We start from the raw sequence: 16,214 nt of genomic DNA, 5'->3' as shown, positions 1-16,214 counted from the left end.
CGAACTCGTTCGGCGGGGACAACTATACAGGAAACTTTGAACTGCGTCAAAATACTCTGTTGGCATTTTGAGCTGTGACTGGTGTGAAAGGAAAGATATACAGCGATTCTTATACAGATTTTTTTTCTTTTTATCAAAGCAAAGTTGTGCAGCAACATAAAAGACACACAAATTTACGAAAGGCTACCCATCCCCCCGTGATTTTCAGGACTTTTTGTTTGCTTTCAAGTTGACTCACCATCAAAGTCATCATCTGCCTTGAGCCTCTCATTGTATTCCTCCACGGCCTTGACACAGCCATCGTGGAGAAGGGTCCCAAGCCTCTTCAGATCTGCCTGGGATTTCTCCTGCAGCTCAGCGTCCCCTGCTATTGCCTCTAGCCTGCAGGATAATAATATAGTATCATAGTTGATATTTCTATAGTGCCTTTTTCACCAGATACAGCGCACTATGAAATATTACCCCTGATCACCATAGGAGACAGAATAAATTCAATTCAATTCATTTAATTTTCATTCTCATTTTTCTTACAACAAAACATAACACAGAATGAATAATAAATTATATCATAAGCATATATACATTAGAATGTGCGAAACAATAATTAACAAAATAGTTATGTTTAGATGGGAAAAAGAGAACTGAGAGGTCCACTAAAGAGCAATGCTTGTATATTGTGAACCACTCAAATGTGGCATCAATGCAAATTACCAGGCAGTGACAGTATGAGTCCAGTGCATATGTAAGGATTTCAGAGTACGTAGGTTTCAGATTATGTTGAAAGTGATCCAATGTCGATGATGATTTTAGAAGAGGAGGGAACCTATTCGACAGCATAGGTGCACGATAATGCCCCATTTAAATCCACTTCTTCCAGAATCATTTGACTTTTTGCTGAATCAGTTGACAATTATGCAATATGGGAAGTTTCGATGTCATTACTATCAGCACTATCATTATCATCTTGATTACAATATTTCTATTATAATCATACTTCGGCTGATTGATCCTGGAAATCCATCTACCCAACAATACCAACTAGCACATCAAGTTTTAGGATACCTCACTTCATTCACCACACCCAAACTACGTTAACACTCTCTGGACCACTGTATCAAAAACTCCATTGCTCTTGCACATGATAATCCTACCTTTGACTTTGATAGGGTTAGAGGACTGTGATACACTTTGATTCACCCACCTTCAGAGCAATGCACTAGATGCATAATGTATTGATCCCACAATGAAAACAAACAATACTTTACATGGCATATGACTGACTCCTACTAACGCTCAAAACTTTTCAAGATCTTTACACCAAGCACCTGGTCTCCAGTCAATGTGCTATCACCTTGAAAGTCCATACTCCCATAACATGTACCTACCTCGTGAGTGGTGCTCCAAATTTCTTGTAGCTTTTGACAAACCTGCAAAGTAGAAATTGAAGAAGTACATCGATATCATTCCATATCCTTGCAACTGATTGACAGATTGCCCTACATCAACGTAAATATCCATATCCTTACAACAAAATCTACCTTTGTGAACAGTTACATAATATGAAATGAGATGCCACATTCCTTGTATGTGTATATTCAGTACCTTTCTGTCACAAACAATCAAAATAGGTTATGTAATTCATTCCTTCAAAAATACATCACTTTGACATGAACTGGACAGTCGACTTCTCTGGCAATTATACCTGAATATACTTAAATGAAGAATGCATTGCTCACAGCTTCTAAAGAAACTGAATCAATAGCCTGTCTATATCAAAAGGAGTGAATTCATTCACATCATCTGGCAGTCTTTCAAACAAATCATGATCTTACTCTTTTGGGGTATTTTTTTGACAAAACGAAAAACTTCTATTAAAGCACTACTCTAGTGACTATGCACAGTTGAGATTCCCATCTTATGCCACATTTCAGAACTTTGTGACAGTCAAACATTAAACTTGTCAAGGTTGCTCAAAAACATACACTACATTTATTATAGAGCTGACGCTAAATGAATGAACTTGCTTCCAAGAGGCAACTTTCCCTTGCAGCACTTTGTAATCTCTTAAGAGCTGCACCTACCGTCTGATCTCCCCATCCGTGAAACCTTCCACCGTGTCCCGCGGCACCGTCCTCGGGCGGCCCCTCGGTCTCTTCGACTTGCGGTTGTCAACGTCACTGTCGTCCGACTCACTGCTGGCGCTCGACACCATGTCCCTCTTCCGCTTTCTGGTGCGGGAAGCCTCCGAGTCGCTGTCCTGATACGTCATCTGTACAGAGGAGCAATTCAAAAGCACATTTTTCAATAGACATAGGAAGAGCCCAAGTCACAGTTTACGACTTTGTAACAGCATGTGGATGAGATCTTACCATCAAAAAACAATGAGCCTTATATATAATATAACTTTCCTATGTGAAATGATTGAACTCATTTTGTTATCTTATTCCCTTTGATAAATGGACCTTCTGCACATGCCCTTCTTGCTGATTCAAACTCAGGTTAGTGGGCTTATTTTCCTGTTAGTTTCTCCATCCTCAGATAATTGGGCACGGAACTGTAGGCATTTTGTTAATAATGTATTTGAGACATTCATGCATGATTTACAATAAGTTGGTCATGAAAGGTATCAGGAACAAATATCTTCTGATCACATGTGTAGTGGAAATACATTCAAGTGCCCAACTCATCACGAGATATCAAACACTGGTAGCTGGAAAGAGGAGGAAAACATACTCGGTTGACTTGTTTCCGTATCCGTGGAGGCAGGTAGAGCCCCATTTGTTCCTTCTGCTTCTCCTCCTCCTCCATCTGCCTCCGCTCGGATGCGGGGATGATGTCCTCCCAGTCCTTGCCAGGGTCCTTCTCGAAGTCGGGCTCCTCCGACGCCGCAAAGTTGGCCACCTACCATGGAAAAGATGATGAGATCAGGTTAAAGGTCGTACGTGTATATCCCTATTGCAAATGTCGCCAAATTCACATGGTTGAAGAATACTGTCTCTCAACATCACATCAGAAATCACCTACCCCACGTCACTCAAGAATTTATACTGAGAGCAACAATTGGAATTTTTTCAGGGTTCAAATAATTTCACTGGAAATCTGTAATATTGTTTCCCCCTCCATTGTAAAGAAGTTTCTAGCTTTATCATTCTGAAGAAAGGTTTCACTACAAAGGTCAGAGTCCAAAAGTGTTGCTCCATGGATCCATCTGTATCATATTTGGACATAGTCTGTGTGTGGAGGGGTGTGACAGTTGGTAACGGTCATAGGGCAGGCACTCCAAACTAAGGGTGCGTTCGAGCGCTCTAAAGCGAACCAAAGCGTACCGAACTGTACTGTGCCAGATCATGGAGTGTTAGTGTGCTCTGTGGAGAAGGCGTATCTCATGAGTTATTCTTAGAGGGGGTCATGCGTTTTGTAGCAAGAGGGTGATTCACCTGGCCCACTTGAACTACTTCCAGATGTCCCGAACAAAGAGAATGCACTCTTTGCATTATGGCCTATGTGCAAGATACACGCACTCTTCACATGCGAAATTTTGGTACGCTTTTGGTACCCTTTTGGAGTGGTCCACTTTTGGCTCGATTCAGCTCGGTACAGCACACTTTATGAGCGTTCAGTTCACTTTAGGAGAGAGCTTGAACGTACCCTAAGAGACTCTGATCCACCAGACTGCTTACCTTGAACTGTGAAAGCAGCTCCTCCCCTGCTCCTCCTGGTTCTTCCTGTTCTCTTGTCTCCGCCCTTTCCAGGATGGCATCAATATCCATCTCCTGCTCAGAAAAGAGAAAAATATGAGCATATTACAATTTACATAACGACTTTGCTTGAAGAGAAATGTTAATCATTCATTCTTGCATGAACTGGTATCCTGAATACCTGTTTTGCTCAAGTTCCAGAAGCTGCTTCAAATCGTTTAAGAATAACCCTGAGGTATGAATGGAGAAAACCATGAAACCAACTCTCGAGATTTTGTATGTCATCTGCTTTATTTGTCTACACAGAAATATACACACCATTCCACTACTTAGTGGACAGGTACATGCAAACTGCCCTGTCAATTCAAAATCTTTTCCCACGAGGACAAGAACATACAAATAAATGAATGAATAAATAAAAAGAAATGTAAACATAATCTCATGAATATCATATAGTTAACTACATCTGTGGATCTGCCAAGTTTCAGCACCGTTGCCTTAACTCGTTGAAGACGAGTCCTGAGAATACTCGGGCAGGTGTCTATGGGAAATGTGTGCTATAGCAAAATCAATCCATCCTCAGTTGGTCTATGAAAAGTTGTCTTCGAAGTAAACATAATGGGCACACACTGTGGACCATTATGATTCTGCTTGAATGCAAGACGTGGCAAGCACATATGACTTCTTACCGGAAGCTCAGACTCCTCCCCGTCTGCCTCCTTGAAGAGTTCTTCGGCCCGGAACTTGAGGATGGCCGTCAGCTCCTCCTTGGAGAACGGAGCATCTCTGTGAGAGGAGAGAGAGTAAAATAAATTCAGCAATTGGGGGGGGGGGGGGGGGGGGGGGTACTGGTCACCATGATGTCAACATGATGTATCTTATCATGTGACATGTAAATGCTGACATGTGTAACGTAATAGCTTCTAGGACAGGAAAGCGACTATGACCATAATTAGCACTCTTCAGCAATTCAGGTAATATTCCGTGCGCTCTGGATGTACATTTATATCTACACACATGGCCATGATTTGTGCCTATTTCCACTCATATTCCATTTCATTTCCACATTATTTGACTTATATAGCATACAAATATATCATGTAAATCATCATACAGAATAGTCAAATAACAATGTGTTATGTACATTATATCCCAACACAACCTGTTAAAAGGTGTTATGCTCGAGCAAAGCTCAGTCACGCAGATGGGTGCCAGTTACGACATAACCAGATAAGCGACGTTGGACTGTAAAACAAATTAGGATGGGTGTAAGAACTACTGAGGATGTACCTGGCTGGAGTTGATGACTTGGAGAGGACAGTTCTACCCGTTGTGTCCATCCTCTGAATGACAAGGTGGTCCAGGACCATTTTCCTCTTAGCTCTCTCGATGATCTCCTCCTCTACAGTATCCTTGGTAACCAGGCGGTAGATGTTGACCTGCAGGATGAGAGAGCATAACCTCTTGCCATTTGACTTATGGACAACGGTTTCTACAAACAAATACCTTAATTGCATACACTTTAAATAATGCATTTCATAGAACAATCCTATGTGGTCTCATTTTACATAACATTCATCATTACCATCATTGCATTGATCTTATTACTAACATCACTCCCACTACCTCAGCAGTAGTGAGGTAGCTCAGTTGGTAGTTTGTCCTGCCTTGCAATCAAATGGCTCAGGTTCAAGATCCAGTGAGTCTGACTATACAATATTGTGAATGATAATGACGATGGTCTTCAGGTATGGCACAATATGCCTGGTTTACACCGTTTGCTAAATGTTGCAAGTCATCTGATACAGACCACAAGTTGTTGGCATTATTGGCCCCTTTTCCTGCGTGTACAGGTACTTGGGGCCGACCCCTCCACCAAATTTGTGCCCTGCTCTTTGTGAAGAAGTGAAATGGGATATTTTACATGCATGGGTTGCAATTGTATGAAATACATGACCTCCAGTTTTGTCCTGTCAGAGGGAGGGTGTTTTGCCTCTTACTACAGGGAATAGCATGATCATTGTAAATATGAGAACAAAAAAGGGCTAACATTATCTTCCTCATTCGTATCATGACACGCAAACAGTCGTTGTTTCTACTCGTACAAGATGTGCTGCATACCTGCTTCCTCTGACCGATTCTGTGAGCCCTGGCCATAGCCTGGATGTCATTCTGTGGGTTCCAGTCCGAGTCAAAGATGATGACCGTGTCAGCAGAGGCCAGGTTCAGGCCCAGACCACCAGCTCGTGTTGACAGCAAGAAGCAAAAGTCCTAGCAAGAGGATAGGTCAAAATACATTTACACTTTACAGGCACGCATGTCCAACTTTAAATTTTGGGGTTGGGTACAAGTCACTTCCAGTAGCTGGAGAGAGAACAAACAGTTCACCCACACATGTGCGGAGGTTGAGCGTGAATGCAGTGCACAGTAGCAATGTATGAATCTTAGTAATAATACAGATGACACCACCACTACAGCATACTTGGGACTGTCGGCATTCAGAATCCTTCATGTGTGTATCGCGCCCTTCAGAAATTTGTCAATAACATTTTTTTGGAGCTATCAGAAATGTGGAATACATCTGAAGGTTTCGTGGAATTTGGAAGCCACTTCTGAAAGAAACATAGCTAATTTTGCCTCAAAAGTATGCACATTAACTTCAAGACTACTCATTGGTTTGCTTTCACTCTAGTCACCCATTCGGTTACCCCATGTCAAATAAATGCTCAAATGTCCGACCATGAGAATATACAGACGACACAAAATGGCATGTGGAAATGCTAAAACTCAAAACAGGATGTCATGCAGTGCTATCTATTCAATACATTGTAAAACGGCTAGAATGGATTGTTAATCATTGTGTGCTTTCAGCATAGATCAGCACAGAAAGCCTCATAGCGCTGTACACTGTGCAAAGTATCTGGCATAGAAAGGATTAAAGAGGTTACCTGTGAGCCTTCCGCATTGAAGTGGTCCAGAGCCTGCTTCCTGATCTCGCCTCGAATGGAGCCATCCAACCTCTGGTGGGAAAGAAACCTTGGATTTAGACCAACACAGTCTAACATGGGCAAAAGATATATCTTATGGTGCCAAGATAACTTTCGGAAATAATCTCTACAGAAGGCAGTGCATTCGTCATTTTAAGTGGGTCATTGCAAGACAAATTTGGATTCTTTAATTATGTTTCCAGACAAAGTTTGGTAACAGCACATGAACGTTCACACAGCCAAATACAAAAAGGTACTACTGTAGAAGCTGTTATTTTCGTGATGTTAAAAAAATCACTGTTAAGCCGCGAATTCAACAACATGCAAAAATATGGCCTTATGATTTTCTTGATCACATAAAGTGGTAGAGTGAACGGGCAGGCATTAGTGCACCATCGCAAAAACAACGTCTGGCAAAAATGTCTGTGATCTCCTCATTCACAAAAATATCTGTACGTGAATATAACAGCTTTTACAGTAATTGTGTCACTAGATGGGTAGTCACACATCAACATCACTTTCTCTTACTTCAGTTGTATTGCAAAAGCAGGATAAAACGAAGAATATCTTTCCTCATCAAAACAGAGGCCAAGGATATACCAATGGTCAAATTAAAAGAGCCTACATATCTGTGGAAGCACACAGGTTCTCCACAAACAAGTGACAACCTAAAAACTGTTGATACATGTACATCTGATACTTGAATCTCAGTGACTGCATATCAGTGAAAAATGACCCCCCCCCCCCCCCTTATTTTTCTCAGTCATCCTTGACAAAGTAAACCACAACCACAGGTCTCTGATCATACTTGACATGGAGTGGATTATGCTGATAAGGAACCCCCTACAATATCACTTACACACTAAACCCCTACTGATGACAGAGAGACCCACCTGGTACTGGAAGTGCTTGTACTGGAGGTAGTCGGACAGGATGTCCAGCATTCGCACCATCTGGGAGAAGATGAGCACACGATGACCGCGCTCCTGGAGCCGGGTCAGCAGTTTGTCGAGAAGCATCAGCTTCCCACTCCCCCGGATGATGTACTGTGGCAGGGAGCAAACACATTGACATGCTTACACATTATGCAGGATGCTCTCTATGATGATGCAAGCTGAAAAGGAGCAAGAGGTCACTTTTCCAGATGGACTGTGTGTCTTCTCACTGTGATACAACTATGTTAAACAGACCTCGCCCCCCCTCCCCCCTCCCTCCCCCCAAAGAAGAAAGATGATTTCAAGTGTACGGTATAACCATGAGTATACAGTGGCCGAGAACATAGCCCTGAGAGATGTTATAAACATCAACAACCTGTGCGACACACAGATTTTTGAAGGACAAAAATACTATCGCTTTGGACTATCACTTATGCTGCATCAGAACATTCTCACATCAGGAGTCAGGATTACGTCCCTGAGAATGACTTGATCATCAACTGCAACCGATTACAGACTGACCGACATGGAGGTGTCGCTTTAGCCATCTACAGAACCCTGTAACCAATAGAATGTGTATGATGTCTAGACAAGCATAACTGCACATATCACAACATCAGGCATCAATCATGACTCAAAATAAAGGCTACCATTAAGCCCTTTCTTGGGCTTGGGCCTGCACATTGGGACAAACGTCCCAGAAAATTGCTTCCATCGAAGAAGCTGGTTACTAACATATGGGGAGAGGTGGGTAAGGGGGTCACACAGACTTCATGTAATTCAGGCCAGGGGAGCAATTGGTATGTTCTTTTCTGCATTTCCTCTTTTCCCATTGTTGTTAACACTCAGAAATACAACCAGAGTTTTTATATCTAAATGAACAGAGCGAGTCCGAGTCAATCTAACAGACGGAGAAAAGAGAGTAAACCTGGTAGGGCTGTTTCACCGTGACTCCTACAAGCTATTTTGTGAACATGATGGTAGAAAGACTGAATGCACAAAAGAAGCAAGCCAAGGATATTCCATCAGCTGAAGCTGGTTGAGGAATTTTAAGAATTTCAGCGCTGCCAAAAGGGGGAATACCGGCTGCTGTATCTCACCTTGATGTCTGGATCCATCTCATCCTCTGGGGGTCTGATCAGCAAGGCATGGTTGCAGCATTTCTTCAGCTCCATCATAATGTTGATGAAGGTACTCGTGTTGCCCTTCAGGCCCTTGCTCAGTGCCTTGAAGTTCCTTGTCAAGATGAACCTAGTAGGGAGAAAAAAAGAGAAAGGTCACATTCAATCACAGAGATTACCAACGTTTGTATGCACATATGACTGAAGTAAATGCTTTAAATTACATTTCACATCAGTATTTCTATCTCCCAGTTTTAGCCCTTTAAAGAGCCAAACACAGTGACCTTGGCTCAGATTTGGACTTAATTTTTGTCGACTAAATGAAATTAGGCACTTTCATATGACCAAATTGGCCTTATCAGTCAATGAATCTACACCAAAGATATTTTGAAAATTCCCTTACTCTGAAAAAAAAAAAATCTTCTCATAATCTCATATTTGCAAAAGAGAAAAGAAGGAAAAAAAAAACACTTCTAGGACAATCAAGACAGCAAACTCATTCCAACATTCAATTTACTTAACAAATTCAATGTTGTCCAGCTCTTTCTGTATAACTGTCTTTGTCAAACAATCGACGAGCTGTTGTGGCTAAGAGGCATAAATCATGGACTCTACATTTATAGCACCCTAGTTTCATTTCTTGGCAGTAGTGGTTTTGGCCACAGTAGCCACATTACAAAGGCTGCATTCATCTAAAAATTTTCTGAGGCAGAATCACGATCCTAAACGCATTTGAGGCATTTTAGGGGGTTAGATAAACACACCCATGTTTTCAAACGCATTTACAAACAGCGATTTGAAACGGCATTCAAAGGGCGTTTTGAAATGCGTTTGAGACCACGATCGCCTTTCTGCGAGAAGATAAACGCAGTGCCGTGTTGAAACACGTTTATATCTCAATGTCAACTCCCAGCTGTGTTTAGTTGTGTTTCAACCCATCATTTGTGTGTGAATATGAGGCATGTTTGATGGTACGCAGTTGACCTCTACTTCCCGGGTCGAATGGCGCAAAGCAGCTGCGCAGTGACAACACTTATATTGCTATTGTATGATGGTTAGAAAAACATTGCACCCTGAGAATCGCGTTTCAAACCACGTTTGCAAACACCATTCCAAATCTGGTTTCAAACCATGTTCGCAAACAGCATTCCAAACGCATTTTGAAACATAATTCCCTCTCTCAAGTTAGATGAATGCAGCCAATCCCTGGAAGTCAATACTCACTTGTAGTACTGTTTCTGTAAGGAACTCATCTCCACCCTCAGAATCCTCTCCACTTTGGCCGGGAGCGACTTCTCCACGTCCTTCTTGACCCGCCGCAGCAGGAACGGCTCCAGCTCCTGGTGGAGGCTGGCGTAGCCGTTCTTGTCCGCCTGCGAGAACTCCTCCTCAAAGTTCTCCCACGTCGGAAAGCTGGTGGGAGTCAGACAGTGTGAAATGGAAGACACGGGTGACAAAACACGGCTTTAAGAAACGCTCATGTTCTTGGCCCTTCATTTACATTTTGATGAATTCACTGGACTTGACCACTGACCATGGATTGATCTTCTGAACCTCTTTGTGCAAGGGAAACGCTTTCCGATGTAATTCGATGCATTACACAAAACCACAATATCATCGACTTATTGCAACTGATTGACATATTGGCTTGCATTGACATAAATAAGCACTGAATTGATCAGTGTTATAGTAGTAGCCATGACAAATGAAATCATGGGCATACATACTAGAGCAGGATGAAAGCCTAGGTCACTATCTCACCTGTCTGGCATGATGAAGTGGAGGAGAGACCAGAGCTCCTTGAGGGAATTCTGAAGGGGCGTACCCGTGATGAGCAGCCGGTGGTTGGTCTCGAACTCTTTCAGGGTTTTGTAGAGCAGGGAGTCGTCGTTTTTCAGCCTGTGGGCCTCATCCACGACCAGCACCGCCCACGGCACGGCACCCAGGAATGACTGCAGATAGGTCAGAAAAAAATGGTTGTGAAATGGTCGGCCTCACTGATTCAAGTAATTGTCATCCGAAGAAGGGTCAAAAGTGAAGTTTTCCCCTACAATGGGGTCAGTTTATTTATTTCAAAAACAACACACACAAACACACACACACACACACACACACATTCACTTCAACATGATCCTAAGAACTGGTGATTGTTTACATGCAACAATTTCTGACACAATAACTCATTTTTGCAGTCAACACATGGTAAGACATTCACGTTAATGTGCATGATATTATGTTAGAAGGAGAGACAAGAATATCAAACATGCATACTTTGTCTTTGAGAAGAATTTCATATGTTGTGAGGATTGCGTTGAGCTTCAGCCTGTTCTTGTTTCCATGCACACACCACTCGTGCTCTCGGATCTGTGTGTGGGGGGGGGGGGGGGGGAATGAGAGAGAGAGACAGCAGTAAAATTAAAGTAACATGAAAATACAGATATCAATTCATGCCATGTGTATTTTGCAACCAATTCTTTAACTTAAGAGATTAACGTTAACTTTGTCACAAAATATCGGAACAAAAATTTAATGTTTAGCCACTCCACGAGAAGTGCTCTGATAGGATGTGACAGCTATTGCATCATATCCTGAACTGAAACAACAAAATTGTGCGAGAGGCTTGTAAAAGACTAACCATTCAATCAGGAGAAAAGCTTACGGTAATGCCCTGTATCATGTATTGTATCATTTCTAGAATGTTACCAAAATGCAACTGTGTAAAACACATACCATTTTGTCAGAACAAAAGTGAAATGTTATGCCAGTCACATAGAAGTTGTATTCATAAGATAAGTCCTATGTTTCTCTTTTCTCAGACCACAGCAACAAGGTAACTGTGAAAGAGAACTGTTTGAGATTAAAGGGATCGTATAGTTTTGGTTGAGACCTAACGTCGCGTTTATAACATTTTTTAGTGAGATAATGAAAAACCTCTCATGAAATATGAAAGAGATTGTAATTTCAAGAAGGATTCAATGTTTATTTGATGAAAATTGGTCTTGAAATGGCTGAGAGATCCAAAAAAGCGATCCGAATAAAATTGACAGGCCATGGCTTTTATCAGGAGCTCTTTGTTTTACCTTGTTTTTAGATATCTCAGTCACTTCAAAACCGATTTTCATCAACTAAACTTTTGATTCCCCTTAGAATTGTATGCTCTTTAACATTTCATAGAGTGGTTTCTAAATATCTCGCAAAATGTTACAAGCTGAATCCTCACCTCAACCAGTACTGTACAGTCCCTTTAACTATCTTAACCAAAGTGTTGCCTGGTACAACTTCGCAGCAACTGCATCTACCAATCATCCAAACACTGAAAAGAGAGGAGTTTCCAATGAAATACAGCCATGGCTTGCTATGTTACTTACAATGTTGCGACTGTTGATGTCTCCAATGTAGACCACCACGTTCATGTTGTTGTCCCAGGCGGCAAACTCCCGCTGCCACGACGTCATGGTGGAGAGCGGGACGACGATGAGGAAGGGGCCGTAGAGCTGGTGGGCGTTGAAGAGGTACGACAAGAAGGAGATGACTTGGATTGTCTTCCCTAACCCCATCTCATCTGCCAGGATGACGCTGTTCCTCCTGCAAATCAAGTCATCCATGGGTCATTACAGCCAGCCATTTTGATTTACAAAGTCATTGACAACATGAGTACATCATGCCCATATCTAACATAGATATTTCCTTCCTCTTCATGTCACATAGTGTCGTTTCAGGAAAAAAGATATGGAAAAAGGTAATCATTTCCATAGAATATGTAAAAGAAATAGAATTTCGAGAGTTGTAAGGAAGTAATACAGAATATGCATCTATCCAATCTTTCAACCAACGCAAAAAAAAAATACTCCTTGCAAATTCATCAAATTCTTACAGGGTTTTCTCACCCAGCTCTTTTGAAAATCAAACTGGCCGACAATTGTTTAAAAAGAAATAAGCCCACATATTGAATAGCAGACAGAATTATAAATGGTTAATCTTTAAAATACATTTCTGCTTGCAACAAAAACGACTGCATCAATTCTTTAACATATTACACATCCCTCATGGTTGCATCAGGACATTCTCACATCAGAAATCAGAATTACGTCCCTTGAGAATGATTTAATCATCACATGCAACTTTCCTAGGATGGCACACCCTGGCATTCTCAGAGAACGTTTTTCCTGAATCTTATTTTTGGGTGACTTTCCCTTACAAAGCATGAACATACTTGCATACCACATTCTGTACAGAATACATTAAATTCCAAAAACACAAGCAACAAAAACATCCAGTGGGATACTCAGTAGGGCACCATGTCAATGTAGAGTCATTTTCTCCGAGGATAAATAACACGAGGGGAAGAACTTACTTGCACCAAGAATGCGCCAGCCAGTTGAGACCGTCCAGCTGGTAGTCCCTCAGTTCCAGCTCGTCAGTGCCGATGTAATGCGGCTGCTTTTTGAGTGCCATGAACCTAGGTCGGATTTTCAGCACCTGTTGCCGTTGGTAATTTGACGGCATTGCAGACACAAAAATTTTCATCAAAAGTTTGGGATGGAGTAAAGGAGTTGTGGAGTACACTTGACATGCACTTAATTTTGTAATTCACAAAGCCATTCCATTAGCATTCAGCTAGTCTTCTTGCCCATCCCCCAAGCTTGACCAGTCATATTGGTTAGTTCAACAAACAACCAAGTCAGATAAGCAGCTATATCAAAATGGTCAGATGATGTGCAGATAGGCAAACAAAGCACCAGGATGTAAACTGGAAATTTACCCCCAACATATACGTACAACTAGTGAATTCAGAAATACTATCAGTGAAGTTAAAACGGAAATTGGACAGTTTCTTCAGAAGTTCTGAGAATTGAAAATTTAATCCAGTGTGCAGTTATTGCTGGATAAGAAGGCAACAACAACTCAGGATACAACAGCACAGTAAGAAGAAAATATAAAGTATAAAAGTAATATTATTTCCCTTGCTTTCTGAGGGAGACAAGTCAAGTGCTCTGTTATTATGGTAAAAAACTGGTTATAAATTCAATTCTCTTTATATTTCTGTATATCATTCTAATACCGTGACATCATAAACTGCTGTAGCTTTTTAATCCAGGGATGGATTCAACCAAATACTAAAAATGGATAACTTTCGAAGAGATTGTCTGATATTCCTCACTCTTCATTGATATGTTCGACTGATACTTCTGACTCCTTCTATATCTGCATTGAGAAAGCTCCCCTCACCAACCGGTGAGAGGTAAAAAGGCCCAGACAACACACCTTGGCGCTCCTGGCAGGTATCTTCTGAGACCTGGTTCGCACGAGGTACTCGTCGATGCAGTGCTGGAAGTTCCTGGAGATCAGCTCGCCATCTTCCCAGGTGCAGTCGGCGTAGGGCAGCCCTTGCCACTTGACGAAGTAATCGGGGAAGCCGTTCTCCTGATCATCCGGCTGCTTCTGGTCCGAGTGAGCTGGTCAGAGAGAGGGAGAGGGGTAGGATGTGCACATCATGCAACTGACCATACATGTATATTCATAGGACTTCTATTCTGATGGCCTTAGGCAGGTAAAAGTACAGTAGAAGCAAGTGACTGGCAGATAACTACTGACTGAATTGTACCTGTAGATGAATCTGCATCATTTCAAAATTCATGCATTCAGTTCTCTGTTCACCCTTGTACCACGGTCTAATAACACTATGCATGGACTGTAGGTTTTAGGAAAAAAGATGTGGAAACTACAAGAATATCACTTGTATCACATGTTAAACTAGAGAAGCACTCTGAGAGCGCAGACCTCCGCCAAGCAACTCATTTCCACGACTAATCTTGTTCTTCCATAGAGATCAGCGATTTCTATCCATACTATGCATGCTGAAAATCGCCCGATTACCCAATATAGAAACCTTTTGTTACGTCATCAGCGTCAGCTGCGCAGCATGCCTCACCCTGGACAAGAAACGAGAGCATGCGCTCTAGTGTGGGTATGAAAACCTTAAAAATACGCAGCTTGAACTCCCAAGTTCATTGACCCTACCTGCCAAAATATTGAAAATCCTTCATAAGATCCACCAAAATTCCCGCATCATTTCCAAAATTTAATCATCTGTTACTTGTGTCATTATCAACCTTCCCTGTAAGTTTCATCCTAATCCATTAACAACTTTTGGAGTTACTTTGCACACGGACAAACAAACAAACGCACGCCTATGAAAACATACACTGTAACCTCCTCCCTTGGCAGAGGTAAAAATAGAAATTCAGTTGATGTAAAGTATTCACACAGAATAAGTATCTGACCGATCTTTCAACCAATGCAAATTATGAAAAAAAAGAAGAAGAAATGTACTCCTTGCAGAATCATCAATTTTTTAAAGGGTTTTCTCATGTGGTTCCTTTGAAAATTAACTTGGACAACAATTTGGTGCATCAATTTTTCAACAAATCACAAATCCCTCACAGCTGCATCAGTACATTCTCACATCAGAAATCAGAATTACGTCCCTTGAGAATGATTTAATCATCACATGCAACTCTCCCAGGAAGCACAGTCATACATACTGAGATGATGTTTTTCTTGAATCACATTTTCGGCTGACTTTGTCTTGTGAAGCACGCCATCAGTAACGTAACTACTACTGACTGGAATTGAAACTACGAATCTGCATCATTTCTAAATTTATGGAAGATTAGTTTTCTTCTAGTAACACTATTTCTTTTTTTAATGTAGGATTTTACAGGGTTCGAAATTGGCAATGGTCCGCTGGCCATTGGCCACCCAAAATCACGTCGGACTAGCTAAAAATCATAAAATTCTGAAGTTACTAGTCCGTCTGGCTAGCCAAAATATTGCTTCAGTGTCAAAATTGATTCTAAGTAGTCCGCCTGGCTAGTTAAAAAAAAAGTTAAGTGCGACCCCTGTTTTAACCTCTACTGGACCCAAGATTAACATGAAACAAATCCAAGACCATCCAATCAAACAGTTATCATAGCTCACACCATTCATCAAATTTTGTGAACTACAGTAAAATTTCAGGCTTTGATCATGACCTCCAACCTCTGCTGCATCTTCATCAACATCACACAGATAACTTGCTCTGTAGCTGTTTATAAATGTAATATCATAACTGTATTGTGTGTGGTACTAGTAATCCATAAACAAAGACTCAGGAAGTATAACCAATAACCTCTAATAAAAAAATTTGATCATAAATTGGGATATACGACGGTTTGGATGACCGCCGATGAAATGGTTCTCCTTGCTGCACACGTTAGGAGAGGTCATGGGGTGCGTTCGAGCGCTCTGTACCGTACCGTACCCGCGCCAGAGGAGCGCTTGAACGCTCCTAAAGTGTACCGTACTGTACTGTACCGATTCAAAAGTGGACCACTTCCCGATGTGCTCCAAAAGCGTATTAAAGCGCACCAAATGTTCGTTGTAAAGCATGCGCGTATCATGTGCATACGTCACAATGCAAAGACATCATTC

The 16,214-nt window shown here is 41.5% G+C and overlaps 1 protein-coding gene across 1 annotated transcript in view; it reads right to left on the bottom strand.

The window, feature by feature from the left end:
• The window catches only part of LOC139718575 (chromodomain-helicase-DNA-binding protein 1-like), a 55,482-nt gene that overhangs the window by 22,551 nt on the left and 16,717 nt on the right, over positions 1–16,214 (bottom strand). Inside the window, exons 11-27 of the mRNA XM_071630042.1 lie at positions 14,007–14,197; positions 13,096–13,220; positions 12,110–12,326; positions 11,013–11,105; positions 10,503–10,693; positions 9,966–10,154; positions 8,721–8,871; positions 7,579–7,731; positions 6,647–6,718; positions 5,820–5,969; positions 4,989–5,137; positions 4,388–4,484; positions 3,681–3,773; positions 2,734–2,901; positions 2,082–2,269; positions 1,386–1,427; positions 239–381 (exon numbers count right to left, since the gene is read on the bottom strand). Of these exons, the coding sequence (XP_071486143.1) occupies positions 239–381; positions 1,386–1,427; positions 2,082–2,269; positions 2,734–2,901; positions 3,681–3,773; positions 4,388–4,484; positions 4,989–5,137; positions 5,820–5,969; positions 6,647–6,718; positions 7,579–7,731; positions 8,721–8,871; positions 9,966–10,154; positions 10,503–10,693; positions 11,013–11,105; positions 12,110–12,326; positions 13,096–13,220; positions 14,007–14,197 (2,412 nt within the window). The remainder of the gene's footprint in view (positions 1–238; positions 382–1,385; positions 1,428–2,081; positions 2,270–2,733; positions 2,902–3,680; positions 3,774–4,387; positions 4,485–4,988; positions 5,138–5,819; positions 5,970–6,646; positions 6,719–7,578; positions 7,732–8,720; positions 8,872–9,965; positions 10,155–10,502; positions 10,694–11,012; positions 11,106–12,109; positions 12,327–13,095; positions 13,221–14,006; positions 14,198–16,214) is intronic.

This window comes from Diadema antillarum, unplaced genomic scaffold, assembly GCF_040938485.1.
Source record: "Diadema antillarum isolate AM-2024a unplaced genomic scaffold, OU_Dant_1.0 scf00000097, whole genome shotgun sequence".
Taxonomy (NCBI): domain Eukaryota; kingdom Metazoa; phylum Echinodermata; class Echinoidea; order Diadematoida; family Diadematidae; genus Diadema; species Diadema antillarum.
Note: the sequence above shows the minus strand (reverse complement) of the source record. Positions and strands in the feature narration are given on the sequence as shown.